Raw genomic sequence first — 15,052 nt, 5'->3', positions numbered from 1 at the left:
TCGAGATTGTGAAAAGGGACAAGAGGCACCACCGTGACCGTGTTCGATTGGGGGTGAGTGGAGACCAGAAAGTGGTGGTCGGAGCTCGAGATTGAGAAAAGGGGAAACACATAGATGAGATTCGAGGAGGACAGAGTGGACGATATGAGAATGGCCATCTACGAAGAAGAATATGTGAATCGAAGAACCGTAGAGAAAAAAAGGAGTCTGAGAATGGCGGAAAAAAATAAAAATTTTGCCTCCAAAAACACTTTCCAGCTATTGTTCTAATTTTTTATATTCTCGCTTGATGAAATTTTTTTCTAGCACTAATTTAACGCTACAAAAAAAAATTAAAATCAGATTTTATTAGTTTTGGTAGCAGTTCGTGAATTCGTGCTACTACGAACTGCTACCAATACTCATATTTCTTGTAGTGTATATTTCCTTTTATTTCATTCACGATAAGGATGAATATCATTCCTTTATCGTAGGGGCTTTGCTGTTTTAGTAACTATATATGTCGATGCCTTGGCTTTGTGAGGGATACGACTTTTACAAATAATAATATTTCTGAGCTTTTATAAACTCAAGCCTTGTTATCGGATAGAGCTTCGAGTCTCAATGATCTCAAGAAGACAACTAATCTAGGTATTCACAGAATCAATAGATTACTTGTGTTATCCGTAGTTACGACTCATCAGTTGGTATCAGAGACTTATGGTTTTGATTTCTTAATCAAAATCAACGATCTTTGCTGCTTTCATATCCGCTTTCGACTCCCTCCATCTCCATTATCATGCCTCCGCGTAAAAAAAAACACCCAAAGAACTACACGAAGAATTCTGCAACACATTGGCAACCTTCACTGCAAATCTTCAGGGTGCGCTTGCTCAAGCTGTTCAAGCAGCCGTAACAACGGTTCTGCAACAGCAAAACGCACCCCCTCGGCAACCACAAGTGCAGTTAGCTCAACATCCTCGCGATGAGGATAATTCTGATAATGACTCGGCTGAGAACGTCTTTGCAGAACTACCACACCACCGCCGCCAGGATAACATCGCCGCTCTAGTTGATCATCAACTCAATAGACAATACAATCAAGCTGAAGATAGACGATGGGACTCTGGTTTCCGAGTAGAGATTCTGGAATTCTCTGGTAATCTTAGCACGGAGGAGTTCTTGGATTGGCTCAGTACGATAGAAGAAATTCTGGAATATAAACGCATTCCGCAAGACCAGTGCGTTCCTTTAGTCGCTTCACGTTTTCGAAACAGAGCTATGGCGTGTTGGCAACAGATTAAAGAATCTCGTCGACGTGCGGGTAAACCTCGCATTGATACGTGGAAACGGCTTAAAAAGCATATGCGCCGAGCGTTTCTTCCATACAACTACGAACGCACGCTTTACAACAAGCTACAGTCCCTGCGACAAGGAGCTAGGACAATGGATGAATATGCTACCGCCTTCAACATGGTAGCCATAACGTCTTATTCCGTCAGCTTCAGATCTATTCCGTCAGCTTCAGATCTGCCAACGGAACTGCCACCCTTACGTGATATTTAACATCACATAGATCTCCTACCTAATGCAACTCTTCCCAACAGGCCACACTACCGGATGAGTCTGCAAGAACACGACGAGCTTTGTTGCCAAGTCGAAGATCTTTTGGCCAAGGGACATGTCCGAGAGAGCCTTAGCCTGACAGCAGTTCCTGCATTATTGATTCCTAAGAAGGATGAATCGTGGCGTATGTGCGTTGACAGCAGAGCTATCAATAAGATTACAGTTCGATATCACTTTCCGATTCCTCGGTTAGATGACCTTTTAGATCAAATCGGCAAGCCGTCAATTTTCTCTAAACTGGATCTTAAAAGCGGTTATCATCAGATTCGTATCAGTCCGGGAGATGAGTGGAAAACTGCATTTAAAACTCGTAAGGGATTATTCGAGTGGTTGGTGATGCCATTCAGTTTGTCTAATGCACCTAGCACTTTTATGCGGGTCATGAACCAAGCCATTCGGCCTTTCATCGGCAAGTGTGTCGTCGTTTCTTTGATGATATTCTCATCTTTAGTAACGATTTACACTCCCATCTCGAGCATCTTCATGACGTCCTGGAAGTTCTCCGTCAACAGAAACTGTTTGCTGCACGCAAGAAGTGCGTCTTTGGTACATCACAGGTCCTTTTCTTAAGTTATATAGTTTCTTCCCAAGGACTATAAGTCGACCCAAGCAAAATTGAGGCCATTAAATCTTGGCCTACACCACGGATCATCACAGAGGTCAGAAGCTTCCACGGGTTAGCTTCTTTTTACCGCCGGTTTGTTCGCAACTTCAGTGCCCTCTCTGCACCTCTCACTGATTGTATGAAAGGTTCGACCTTTTCTTGGAGTGACGCAGCATCAACGGCCTTCCAGGCGATCAAGGAGTATCTCGTCTCGGCGCCTATTTTGGCACTTCCGGACTTCTCCACCGTCTTCGAATTCCATTGCGATGCTTACAAAACAGGGATAGGCGCAGTCCTTAGTCAACAAGGACCGGTGGCTTTTACAGTGAAAAACTTGCTGGTGCTCGTGCTCGTTACTCTACTTACGATGTGGAGTTCTATGCAATTGTTTAAGCCATATATCATTGGCGCCATTATCTTTTTCACCAGGATTTTATACTATTCACAAACCATGACACGTTGAAGCATTTGGACAATCAGGCAAAAATTTCTTCCCGGCCTGCTTCATGGATCGCGTATCTCCAACAATTCACCTTTGTAATTCGCCATCAGTCGGGTAAAAGAAATAAGTTCGCTGATGCTCTAAGCAGACGACATGCTTTACTTGCTACTTTTAATGTCTCGGTTCCTGGAATCACGACGTTTGCTGATGCCTACGAGTCTGATCCATTCTTTGGGTGCATTTGGGCGGATGTGGTTTCTCATGTGCGGAGGGATTTTGTTCTTCATGACGGCTATCTGTTTCGCGATAATAAGTTGTGTGTTCCTGCTGGTAGCTGGCGATTGCGTATTATACAAGAATTGCACAATGAGGGTCATATTGGTCGAGACCGTACGCTTAAACTCGTCCTGGAGTCTTACTTTTGCCTTTCTTTGAGTCGTGATGTGGCTCGTTTCGTTGAACGTTGTGTGGTGTGTCAATCTTCCAAGTTACATGCGACGAATGGTGGGTTGTATATGCCTTTACCGGTTCCTACACAACCATGGACTGACATAAGTATGGATTTTGTTTTGGGTCTTCCTCGGATGCAGAGTGGCTATGATTCAATATTTGTGGTCGTTGATCGGTTCTCTAAAATGGACCACTTTATTCCATGTAAAAAGACTACCGATGCAGTCAAGGTCGCTCAACTCTTCTTCAGAGAAATCTATCGACTACATGGCCTTCCATTGTCTATTGTCTCCGATCGTGATTGTCGCTTCTTGAGTCACTTTTGGTGTTCTCTTTGGAAGTTACTTCGTACCAGTCTTGATATGAGTTCAGCTTATCATCCTCAATCGGATGGTCAAACCGAAGTCATTAATCGATCTTTGGGCGATATGTTACGTTGTCTGGTGGGATCTAATATCCGTTCGTGGGATAGTGTCTTGTGTCAAGCCGAGTTTGCTTTCAATCACGCTGTGAACCGCAGTACATCTTTTAGTCCCTTCCGAGTTATTTATGGGATTGTTCCTCGTGGACCAATCGATTTGGGTGTTCTACCGGATGCAACTTGAGACCATGGCGAAGCTGTGGATTTTGTGGCGACTGTGTCTCATATTCATCAACAGGTTCATGATAACTTGCAGGTAACTTCGGCGAAATATAAAGAAGCTGCAGACCAGCACCGTCGGGACATCCATTTTAGTGTTGGCGATAAAGTGTGGGCTGTCTTGACTAAGGAACGTTTTCCACCTCGTGAGTATAACAAGCTTAAGGCCAGAAAGATAGGACCTTTGGAGATAGTGGAAAAAATAAAGTCAAATGCATATCGTGTTTCTTTGCCACCAAGTGTTCGGTGCTCAGACGTTTTTAACATCAAACATTTGGTGCCTTTTGTTCCGCATGATGATCTTGAAGATTCAGGACAAATATTTTCTTACCCCGGGAGACCTGATGTAGCACACATCCTATTTACTTCTTGGTTACGTTTTCTTTATTTCTTTTCTATTTTAGATAAGTCTTGTGTTTCCTTTTATTTCATTCACGATAAGGATGAATATCATTCCTTTATCGTAGTGGATTTGGTGTTTTAGTAACTATATATGTCGATGTTTTGGCTTTGTGAGAGATACGAATTTTACAAATAATAATATTTCTGAGTTTTTATAAACTCAAGCCTTGTTCTCGGATAGATTTTTGACTCTCAACGATCTCAAGAAGACAACTAATCTAGGTATTCACAGAATCAATAGATTATTTGTGTTATCCGTAGTTACGACTACATCAGAATGGCATGAACTTGTAACTATATAAAAAAATCAAGGGCAAAATTCTATTAGGGATTCTACTATAGATATGAGAATGGTTACCTGATTTATAACCTGGCAATTTCTTTTTTTTGCTGCTTAGTATTGTAAGAGAGATGGGAAGAAGGGATGGCTCCTCTTTACCTCTTCACATGTGTCTCCCTCTCTTTTCGTATGGATTCATCACACGAAAATTTAGCATAACGAAAAGAAAAAAACTTCTGTAAAAATGTTGATTCTCTTTTTCTTGATTATCGGTTACCCTGAACACCATGAAGATATATTATCTTCAAACAATTAGAAGTGAGATATAAGACAGGTGGAAAGATACAATCACTTCCCCGCTGTGGATTATAGTTGATGGTGCAGTTTGAGGCGCTTTGTTGATGTAAAATGTCAACCCTGAAGTAGTCGCTGACGTAGTTGCTGAAGGAGACGTCTTGTTGAGTGATGAAGACCATGTGGAGTCGAGATGCTGAGCTGGAGTCAACAGACTTGGAGAGCAAGAGAGTATCTTGAAGATATGGAAAGAGGAATAAACTTGAGAAGCAAGTTTATGACTTAAAGGAAAAGGAATAAGTGCATTCCAAGAAAAGGAAAGTTGCACTTATTGTTATGGAAGATGTCCATATTCATGTTGCCTTGGAAACTAGGTTTCAGGAACGTGGAGAATAATATAAAATAGCTATGGAGTCGTCTGTATGAAGATAGAGACACAGAGGCTGAGTTTATTGAGAGAGAGAGAAGCTCTTGGAAGTGTTCTGAGTCGTGCTGAAGCAGTGGCTGAAGTACTTGACGAAGGAGATATATAAGCGGTGTAGCTTAGGAATCTTTCAGTAGCGTGTGTTAGGGTGTTAACACTAGACGTGTAAAAGCTGAATTAAGCAGATCTTGTAATAGATTGTTTAAAGAAGATTCTAATAAAGCATAGTGGTTGCTTGTTTTGTTGTGTCTCTCGGTTTACTTTCTGTAGTACTATTGGGGTGTCCCTTTTGTTCCAACAAGTGGTATCAGAGCGGGTCACCTAAGTTACTGGTGAAGATCCCGAAGGCAAGAGGAAAGAAGGGAAGATAAAGTACAGCAGAAAGCATGGTGGTTGAGTTTATGCTAGATCCAGAACAATATGGGCATTGGAAAGCAAAGATGAAGGCAAGCTTACAAAGTATTGATATGGATGTTTGGGCATCAGTAGAAGATGGCTATGAAGTTCCCAAGACAGTAGATAAAGATGGTGTTGTGGTCAACAAACCATTGGGTAAATGGACAAAGCGTGAGAAGGATATGTCAAGGCACAATGCAAAAGCTTTATTTGGTATTTTTACATCAGTCACAAAGAAGCAGCTAGATCTTATTCAAGGATGTAAGAATGCAAAAGAGGCGTGGGATATTCTGCAATTACACTTTGAAGGAACTGAGAAGGTTAAGAGCTTAAGGATGGATTTTCTCAAATCAAAATTTGAGAACTTGAAGATGAAAGAACATGAATCTGTATCAGATTTTAGTTCTCAACTCAGTGGGTTAGCACAAGAGGCTCGTGTTCTGGGCATGGAATACAATGACAAGAAACTGGTGAAGAAGTTTTTAAGGTGTCTACCAGAAAGATTCACAGCTTATAAGGCAGCAATGTTTGTGTCTCTTGACATAGATAAATTCAGCTTTCATGAAGTTGTAGGGATGTTAAAAGCTCATGAGATGGAGCTTGATGACGTGGGGAATCATACTGAAGTGAATTTGGCAGGTGATGAAACAACAAGTCAAAAATCAGAGAATGAAGATGAGGTGATCAAGATGATTCGCGTGCTTCACCAAGTACTACAGGAAATGATAAAGTGGCAAGGACATGAGAAAGTTGGTTTGAGAAAGCGAAGACATGAAGCTGGCGAGCAATGTGTCAACACAGAGGTGCAATGTTACAAATGCAGAGGATATGGGCACTTCAAAAGGGAGTGTCCAACTTTCAAGAGACTAAGATTCAAAAGCTTTGAGGGTAATGAATTTGGTAATGCTCAGAAGAAATGTGACAATTTACTGAAGCAAAAGAATAACAGTGACGTCAAGAATGAATCTGATATTGATTCAGATGATAGTGAAGAGTTGAAGAACTTGGTGGCGTTTACAACTTTTGAGTATGGTTCTAAGACGAAATCTACGGCGGGATCTGCATCAGCATCTGTGACAGGAGCTTCATGTGGAAGTGATGATGATGATGGGGATTTTGATCTTGCTGAGAATTCTGGAAATCTGTATGAGAATTGGCTCAAACAGGTTGAGGCGAATTCAGAGTTGACAAAGGAGAAGGTCAAGCTAGAAGCTCAAATTGCTGAAGCACTTAAGTATGCTTCAGAGAAAGAACAAGAAGCACGACAGATTAGTGCTCAACTTGCAGAGACTCAGAAGGGTTTGAGGATGCTGAATGGTGGGACGAAGCAGCTAGATCATCTTCTCAGTATTGGGAAAAGTGATCGATGTGGTCTTGGATATCAAGGAGAAAGTTCTACAGCTAAAGGTATTTTTGTATCATCAGGAAAAACTAGGGTTTTAGCTACGTCTGCTACAAGACCAGGGGTTAAAGTGTCTACAAAGAAGACATCCAATGGAAAAACTACAATGAAGACTGTAACTGATGTGAAGAACACGACTGCTACACGTACTGCTACGTCAACTGCTACGGTGACTGCTCCAAAGAGAGTTTCTAGATTGAAGAGTGCAACTCAACTGAAGTTTCGGCCTGTTTGTCATCATTGTGGTGTTATTGGGCACATTAGGCCAAGGTGTTACAAGTTATTGAGGGAGAAGAATCAAACGGTGAAAGCTTATGGTATGAGGAGACATGGTCATATATGTTATTCTTGTGGAGTTCAAGGACATATTCGACGTGAGTGTTTCAAGTCTGTTCAAAGGGCTAATCATGGAGGATTTGGGCTCAGGAATAAGTGGTCTAGGAGATTTGATCACTATGGAGAGGGTGGAATGAGATTTCCTCCTTACTTTGGAGGATATAAATCTTCATATTAGTTTTTGACCATGATGTGACTCATAGGGGGAGAATGAAGACGTGGTTTTATATCTAGAGGTGATGAGTTCACATACATAGTCAAAAAGGGGGAGATAAGTATTAGTTCGCGGAGTACTACAGGAGGTAGTACGTAACATGTTACATGAAGCTGGAGTTATATTAGAGTACGTGTGTTGATTGCCTGAGCTTGGAAAAGGAAAGAAGATACGTGCCTTATGAGAAAGATAAACCTCTTAGAATAAAGAGAGAGGTTTCCTTAGTGTGTGTTACTGCTTGGTGTCGAAGCAGTGTTTGAAGTAGTTCATAATGGAGTCCGATGTGAACTTAGTTTTATGGCATTGGAGTTGACGTTCTGTGTGGTGGAGTTAGCCATCGTGTGGAGCTCGTGGTGAGCGTGTGGTGCGTTGAAGATAACATGCTCTTGGTGTCACTGGTGTGCGTTAGGTGCTGACGTACTTGGTGAAGTACTTCCGAGAAGTGGACAAGATTGAAGCATAGACTCTGGGGGAGTTTGTCTATAAGGCTTGATATTTAAGCATCTGTGTTTTAGCTTAGTATGCAATCAAGCAGGGGGAGATTGGTGACGTTCTGGTATAAGGAGTGCATATCTCGTGGGGGAGAAGAGTATGGTGGATGATGTCCTGATGTAGATTGTGCTTATCTCATGGGGGAGAAAAGCATGGTGTGGTGCACATCCCGTGGGGGAGAAAAGCACAATTAGCATGGAAGCTTCTAGGTGGGAAACATGGTTGTTGAACCAGAACGACATTGTGCTTGATTGGCACACAAAGCTAAAAGGGGGAGATTGTTGATGTAAAATGTCAACCCTGAAGTAGTCGCTGACGTAGTTGTTGAAGGAGACGTCTTGTTGAGTGATGAAGACCATGTGGAGTCGAGATGCTGAGCTGGAGTCAACAGACTTGGAGAGCAAGAGAGTATCTTGAAGATATGGAAAGAGGAATAAACTTGAGAAACAAGTTTATGACTTAAAGGAAAAGGAATAAGTGCATTCCAAGAAAAGGAAAGTTGCACTTATTGTTATGGAAGATGTCCATATTCATGTTGCCTTGGAAACTAGGTTTCAGGAACGTGGAGAATAATATAAAATAGCTATGGAGTCGTCTGTATGAAGATAGAGACACAGAGGCTGAGTTTATTGAGAGAGAGAGAAGCTCTTGGAAGTGTTCTGAGTCGTGCTGAAGCAGTGGCTGAAGTACTTGACGAAGGAGATATATAAGCGGTGTAGCTTAGGAATCTTTCAGTAGCGTGTGTTAGGGTGTTAACACTAGACGTGTAAAAGCTGAATTAAGCAGATCTTGTAATAGATTGTTTAAAGAAGATTCTAATAAAGCATAGTGGTTGCTTGTTTTGTTGTGTCTCTCGGTTTACTTTCTGTAGTACTATTGGGGTGTCCCTTTTGTTCCAACACGCTTGTTTCACGTATGTGTTAAAAAAACACCATACATATGTCTTCTATTCCATCGTTTGACAAACATTTTTCAGTTTGTAAAATCAGAGACTGCTCAAGACGAAGAGGTCACACTCACATGACAGTTAATAAAAGAAACAATCTAAAAGTATTTACTCACTTCCAGTTCAGTTCAAGTGTAGCTTTTTTGGTTAATTCTGTACACCTAGTCTTCTTCCAACCTTCACAAGTTGAATTTTCTGTACACATGATTATATACTATTACGTCCAAGTGATGTAAAAGAGCATAGACACTCACAAGTTTCTGTTTGTAGACAGCATCATTCTTACGATTCTTCTTCTAGCAAACTAAACAATGCTTACCTCAGAGACTTCTTTGAATAGTTTCTATAAAACATTTGATCACATTTGTCATACTACTGCCTCAGATATTATGTAATATTCCTGCGCAATCCCGAGAAGTTAGATATGATGGTATGAGAGACAATTCGTGGATCAAATCAGGAGATCTTTACGTTCTTGCATTTTTGAGCAAAACCCCTCAAGATCTATTTTCCCCTGAAACAATGACGTAATCATCGTCTTCTTTCTGTTCGTGGATCAAATCAGGAGATCTTTACGTTCTTACAATCTTCGTAGCTACCTTAGAAGTGACCGAAATGATATCAACTATCTCTTGCCGAAACAGAAAAGGAATCATATCTATTTTTAAATTCTTTTGAATGTAAAAACAAAATTAACGGAGACAAAGAAAAAACAAAATGAACATTAAACTTTTAAATGTATTGAAAATAAAGAGATGGGCTTAAACTTTAAAGGCTGGATAGTCCGTCATAATTGCCACTCCCCAACGCCTCTCTCTCTTTCTCGCAGCTACTCGTAGCAAAATTGCTAACCGTCGATAGAAACTTCTCTCTCTCGCTAGCTATTTCATTGTTGACAAAGAAAATAGGTGAGCGAGAGTTTCCTTTCTTATTGACTTCATGTTCGGTTTCTTTAATATGTACTTTTATCCAGCTAGAAAACAAAAACATTTCAAAATCTCTCTGTCCTCACATTTTGATATGTTACTTCTTGAGAGAGAAAAATGGGTTTTGTTTGATCCGTCTCAAAATCATGGGGATTTGCACGAGTGTTCAGGTTAAAGCTGAGAGTCTTAATTTACACAGGTACTAGTACTACAAGGCTCAAGCTTTCATTTACGTATATAGAATAACGACTACTCCTGCAAATGTTTATTTGTAAACAAATATTTAATTTTGTGGTTTTAAGATTTTGAACTTATTTTGGTCGGCAGTAGAGTAGGGTCTAACTTTAGGGTTTGTTGCTCATTTATTCTCTTCGCATTTTTTTCAATTCGGGGTTAGGCTTTCCCGGACTTAACTTAAAAGTTTGGTTTTCTAACGCTAATGATTAGCTTTTTTTTTTTTTTATTCCAGAAACAAATAATTGATTAGGTTTTCGTAAACGGTCTTTTTGGGTGTGTGGGCTAATTCACGGCTCATTTTAGTTGCCAGAGGAAAAGACAAGCAAGAAAATTCAGAATCTTCACATTTGTCTGATCTCTTACAACAAAACCATTTGTACTAATTTTTGGAGATATGGGTTTTGTGAAAAAAGTGAAATCTCAAGTTTTTTTATATGCAAGCTATTTGTTTGGTGTTTGCATAGGTGAGAGTCCGAAGTATATGAGCTCAGAGGCAAATGATACACAAAGCATAGGAAGCAAATGCTCTTCTGTGTCTGTCAGAACAAGCCCTCGAACCGAAGGAGAGATCTTGCAATCTCCAAACCTCAAAAGTTTCAGCTTTGCCGAGCTCAAAGCAGCAACTAGAAATTTCAGACCAGACAGTGTTCTTGGTGAAGGTGGATTCGGTTGTGTCTTTAAAGGATGGATTGATGAGGAATCTCTCACTGCATCTAAACCGGGAACCGGTACGGTTATTGCTGTCAAAAGACTTAACAAAGAGGGTTGGCAAGGTCATCAAGAATGGCTGGTAAATTTGAAAAACCTAACTTCAATCTTTTGAACTTACATTGAAGATTCTTTGTTTATGTTTTTCTTTGATTAATGCTGCTGAAGGCGGAAGTGAATTACTTGGGGCGGCTTTCTCATCCTAATCTTGTGAAACTCATCGGTTACTGCTTAGAAGATGAGCATCATCTTCTTGTGTATGAGTTCATGCCTTGTGGAAGCTTAGAGAATCATTTATTCAGAAGTATTGTCTTCTCTTCTCTTCTCTTGTCTATTCATCTGGTAACTCGAAATGTTATTCGATCTTGTTTATTGCTGTTGCAGGAGGTTCCTACTTCGAACCTTTATCTTGGAATCTTCGGTTAAAAATTGCTCTTGGTTGTGCAAAAGGTCTAGCTTTCCTTCACAGCGCCGAGACACAAGTCATATACCGCGACTTCAAAACCTCTAACATACTTCTTGATTCGGTACTTCCATCCTTTGTTATGTTGAAAAATAACTGTGATAATAAGATTTTATGTTTATGAAAAATATCATTGACATGATCACAGAACTACAATGCTAAGCTATCTGATTTCGGTTTGGCTAAAGACGGTCCAACAGGTGATGATAGCCATGTATCTACAAGGGTCATAGGTACCTATGGGTACGCAGACCCTGATTACCTTTTGAGCGGTTAGTCTCTCAAAAGTCTTCTTTCTTTTTATGTGATTTGATTTACTTTTTTTATGATGGATGACCAGTAACTCTTTCACTTAGGTCATTTAACAACCAAGAGTGATGTCTATAGCTACGGTGTTGTACTTTTGGAGATGTTGTCTGGTCGTAAAGTTGTGGACAATAATCGTCCACCGAGAGAGAAAAAACTGGTGGATTGGGCAAAACCGTTACTTGCAAACAAGAAGAAGGTTTCACGAGTTATCGATAACCGTATCCGAGAGCAATGCTCGTTGGAAGAAGCACGTAGAGTAGCTACTCAAGTGTTGAGATGTCTCGACACTGACAGGAACATGAGGCCAAACATGAACGAGATTGTTACTCACCTCGAACAAATCCAAGCTTTGCATGAAGGGGGAGGCAAAAACATCGATAAGACCGAGAAAAGAATGCGTAGGAGAAGAGACAGTTTTGCCCAACAAACTGATGTGGGCGGGACAGCAGCTGCTTATCCACGTCCGTCTGCTTCGCCTCTGTTTGTATGAGAAGGAAACGATGATGTTCTGCTCTGTTTAGTTCAGATGTACAGTTTTGGTTCTGCTTATGCACCCAAAGGATTCAAGTTCAGGGCTCGTCAGAGATTTGACATTTGATCTTAATTTGTAGTGTGAGAGTTGTTTAACATAAACTATGAAGGATCTCTCATTGTCTTCAACTTCAAGCTTTGTTGTATTCAGTGGCTGACCTAGACGAACTTTTTACCTGTGTCAAACATAAAAAATAAGTGTAAAACATGAAGATGAACAGGTTCAAAATCCAAAACACCTATAGACTATAACGAGAAAATCGAATTTATGGTGTGTCACTTGACCCACCTTTACATCAAATAGGTCCGCCTCTGGTTGTGTTATGCAAGACAAAGGGGACAAAGACATATGCTTTCCAAATATATACAAGGACAGTGAAACAAAACTATCTTTACCATTATTTTAACGCTCAGTGTACCAAAAAGAGAAGAAAAAGTTATAAATTTCTTCCATGCAACGATATTGGTCGTCGTCCATATTTATCTGTAAGACAATTATAAATTTCCGATTATAGGGTATACAAATTGAATATCGTATCCATTTTTGTGATTTGGGTTCGGCTAGTAGATGCCAGCTTAAGAAAAGTCATGGCATGTGATGTGAGTTAGACCAAAACTTATTATAGTCGACAAAAAGTTATATTAATGTTGGTCTGTTACTCTGTTTACTATTCTCATGATATTGATATTCAATGGACCTGCAAGATTTTCTTCAAATATAACTTTCATTTCTATAAAGAAAACAGTTAGGAATGTGTGTGACCAAATGATTTCCTTACTTTTTATAATTATGAATCCTAAATGTCTGGCCCAACGTAACCTACGTTACCATATCAATATCTCGCACCGAAAGTCAAATATATGATATTAAGATAAACTTATGTGAACCACAAATGTCTATATATGAAATTTGGTACAGAGAAACTATAGTGAAAAACTGTGTTTAAATAACTCAACAAAGGCAAATTTGAACAGATAAGATTTATGGGCGTCTCCATGGCTGGATGCGGAATGAGCTATTTTATCAAGAGGATGTTGATTTGATCCGAGAAATGAAGGTGGCGGTTGGTGAAGATGACTTTAAGGTCTGGAAATTCAATAAGAGTGAAGGAACTTTGTGCGTGAAGGCTGAAGGAACCTTGTGCGTGATGCAGGACAACTATAAGCCTATTGGCTCTATCATGTTATGCAAAATCATCTTGTGCCACCTCTTAGCCCTATGAGAAGAGGTGAACTTAATATGTGATATCCCCCTGCAGCAACAAACCTCCCGGGAGGCGTAACAGATTCTTGGCACATGGGTGGTATAGCTTGAATGGGGGCTTCGGATCCTCATTGCTTGAAAAGTTCAAAAGTAACAAGACAAGAGGACTCAAAACTTTCTGAGATAGCTAGCCATGTCGTAGAGTTCAAGTACTTCTTTGAAAGATTTAATAAAACAAAAAAACCACACACTTTGTTTACACAGGCACTCTTTAGCAGTTTTTCCTGTTTATATTGCTTGTCAAGTAAGAAAAGTATGATAGATATGAAAATCGCAGAACCTTACAATCAGAGAACAATCTTGTCTCTCTCCCTCTCTCTCTCGCAATTGAACAAAAAGAATCATTCAAGATCAATGTCAAAGTCATCATCTTCAATCTTCTGACCGAACCCCCTTGGTCCAGCTTTGGCTCTCGTTGGTTTCTTCTTGCCACTTTTCTTAGACTTCTTTGCTGCCTCTTCTTTCTCAAACTTCTCTCTCTCCCTCTTCCCAAGAAACTCAGTCACTCCAATGTAAACAACCTGTAAACAATCCTACTGTCACCGGTTTAGGCACTCGCAAACCGGGTTCGAGATTTTGGTTCAACATTGTTAAATAGATTTTACAAGTTAGGATAAGATTTTGGTATGTGGATAAGAAGACTTACACCAATGGTGAGAACACTGAGAGCAAGAAAAGCGACAATGAGAAGCACTTGTATAATCAAAGCAACACCATCTTGACTACCACCACCAGACACAATAGCTTCTGTAGAGGAAGTATCAGAAGAAACTATCTGCTGGGATATCTCCTCTGGAGTTGCAGACAGTCTCCATGATTGTTTTTTTTCCTGGTGAAGCAGAAGAAGAGCAGAAGCAGCTTGTTGTCTGTCGGAAGACAAGATCTTTCTCCTCGAAACAGACCAAGAGAGTGGAGATAATTGGTGGGTTTTAGCTGGATTTTGGAATCTTGGTCTGAAACTCGGAAGAGAGAGATATGGAGTTGTTGTCGCAGACATCGTTCGTCCACCCTCTTATCTCTTCAGTTCCTAGACATAACCCACTTCGCTTTATTTTCTTGAGACTGAATGAACAGAATTAAAAGAGAATACATATACATGGGTCTGGAAAAGTCCACTATATTATTTCATGGGCTGGGAAAAGTAATATATTTCATCTGTTCCATATTACTTGATGTTTTATCTCAATTTATAAATATTAAGGAAAACTATTTTTATTAAAAGTATTACTAAATTACAATTTTAAAATTAGTTTATTTAATTATAAATAGAAATAATAAAATTTCAATTGGTTACACAATTTTTAACAAAGTTAAAATTACATAAATTTGTGCAAGCATTATTTATTATAAAATAATAAAACTTTTCTAAAACATCGAGTATATTGAAATGGAGAGAATATTACATTTTTAGGTTAACCTCTTGCTTAGTTCAAATCCTTGTCCTTTTAGAAGAAGGGGTTTGCTACCATTTTTTCTTTTTAAAACACAACTGAAACTAAGATCTAAACAAAACTAATCCCTACCAAGGGTGGACCCAAGGCATAAAGGGATATGCCACCATGATTTATTATTTTTTTCATTAATAATTAGTGTTAATCTTAATCAACTACACCTACACCAACCTTCAAGTTATAAGAACATAGCTTTGTGCCACATATAAAACCTCATCTTGGATCCGCCCTTGATT

The 15,052-nt window shown here is 39.7% G+C and overlaps 2 protein-coding genes across 3 annotated transcripts; one reads left to right on the top strand and one right to left on the bottom strand.

Moving 5' to 3' along the window:
* The first annotated feature begins 9,747 nt into the window (after window positions 1-9,747).
* On the top strand, window positions 9,748-12,259 carry LOC130494341 (probable serine/threonine-protein kinase PBL10). 2 transcript variants are annotated; one of them, XM_057000127.1, is made up of 6 exons: window positions 9,748-9,835; window positions 10,555-10,880; window positions 10,967-11,102; window positions 11,183-11,325; window positions 11,410-11,533; window positions 11,618-12,259. In XM_057000127.1, exons 2-6 carry the CDS (start codon window positions 10,572-10,574, stop codon window positions 12,058-12,060), a joined length of 1,155 nt encoding a protein of 384 aa, XP_056856107.1. In that variant the 5' UTR covers window positions 9,748-9,835; window positions 10,555-10,571; the 3' UTR covers window positions 12,061-12,259. The 2 variants fall into 2 exon arrangements, with proteins under 2 accessions (XP_056856107.1, XP_056856106.1); XM_057000126.1 differs by lacking the exon at window positions 9,748-9,835 and having other exon boundaries at window positions 10,485-10,880.
* A 1,245-nt stretch (window positions 12,260-13,504) lies between these two features.
* Window positions 13,505-14,440, bottom strand: LOC130505523 (uncharacterized). The gene is made up of 2 exons (XM_057000128.1): window positions 14,012-14,440; window positions 13,505-13,886 (listed from the first exon to the last, which is right to left on the bottom strand). Exons 1-2 carry the CDS (start codon window positions 14,360-14,362, stop codon window positions 13,707-13,709), a joined length of 531 nt encoding a protein of 176 aa, XP_056856108.1. The 5' UTR covers window positions 14,363-14,440; the 3' UTR covers window positions 13,505-13,706.
* Between the last annotated feature and the right edge of the window lie 612 nt (window positions 14,441-15,052).

Source organism: Raphanus sativus, unplaced genomic scaffold, assembly GCF_000801105.2.
Source record: "Raphanus sativus cultivar WK10039 unplaced genomic scaffold, ASM80110v3 Scaffold2348, whole genome shotgun sequence".
Taxonomy (NCBI): domain Eukaryota; kingdom Viridiplantae; phylum Streptophyta; class Magnoliopsida; order Brassicales; family Brassicaceae; genus Raphanus; species Raphanus sativus.
The sequence above is the reverse complement of the archived record's forward strand: the minus strand, read 5'-3'. Positions and strand labels throughout refer to the sequence as shown.

Coding starts and splice junctions, on each gene's coding strand:
- LOC130494341 (XM_057000126.1), top strand. CDS start 10,485: ATGGGTTTTGTGAAAAAAGTGAAATCTCAAGTTTTTTTATATGCAAGC. Junction 10,881..10,966: donor AAGGTCATCAAGAATGGCTG/GTAAATTTGAAA, acceptor ATGCTGCTGAAG/GCGGAAGTGAATTACTTGGG. Junction 11,326..11,409: donor CTAACATACTTCTTGATTCG/GTACTTCCATCC, acceptor ACATGATCACAG/AACTACAATGCTAAGCTATC.
- LOC130505523 (XM_057000128.1), bottom strand. CDS start 14,362: ATGTCTGCGACAACAACTCCATATCTCTCTCTTCCGAGTTTCAGACCA. Junction 13,887..14,011: donor TCAGTGTTCTCACCATTGGT/GTAAGTCTTCTT, acceptor GATTGTTTACAG/GTTGTTTACATTGGAGTGAC.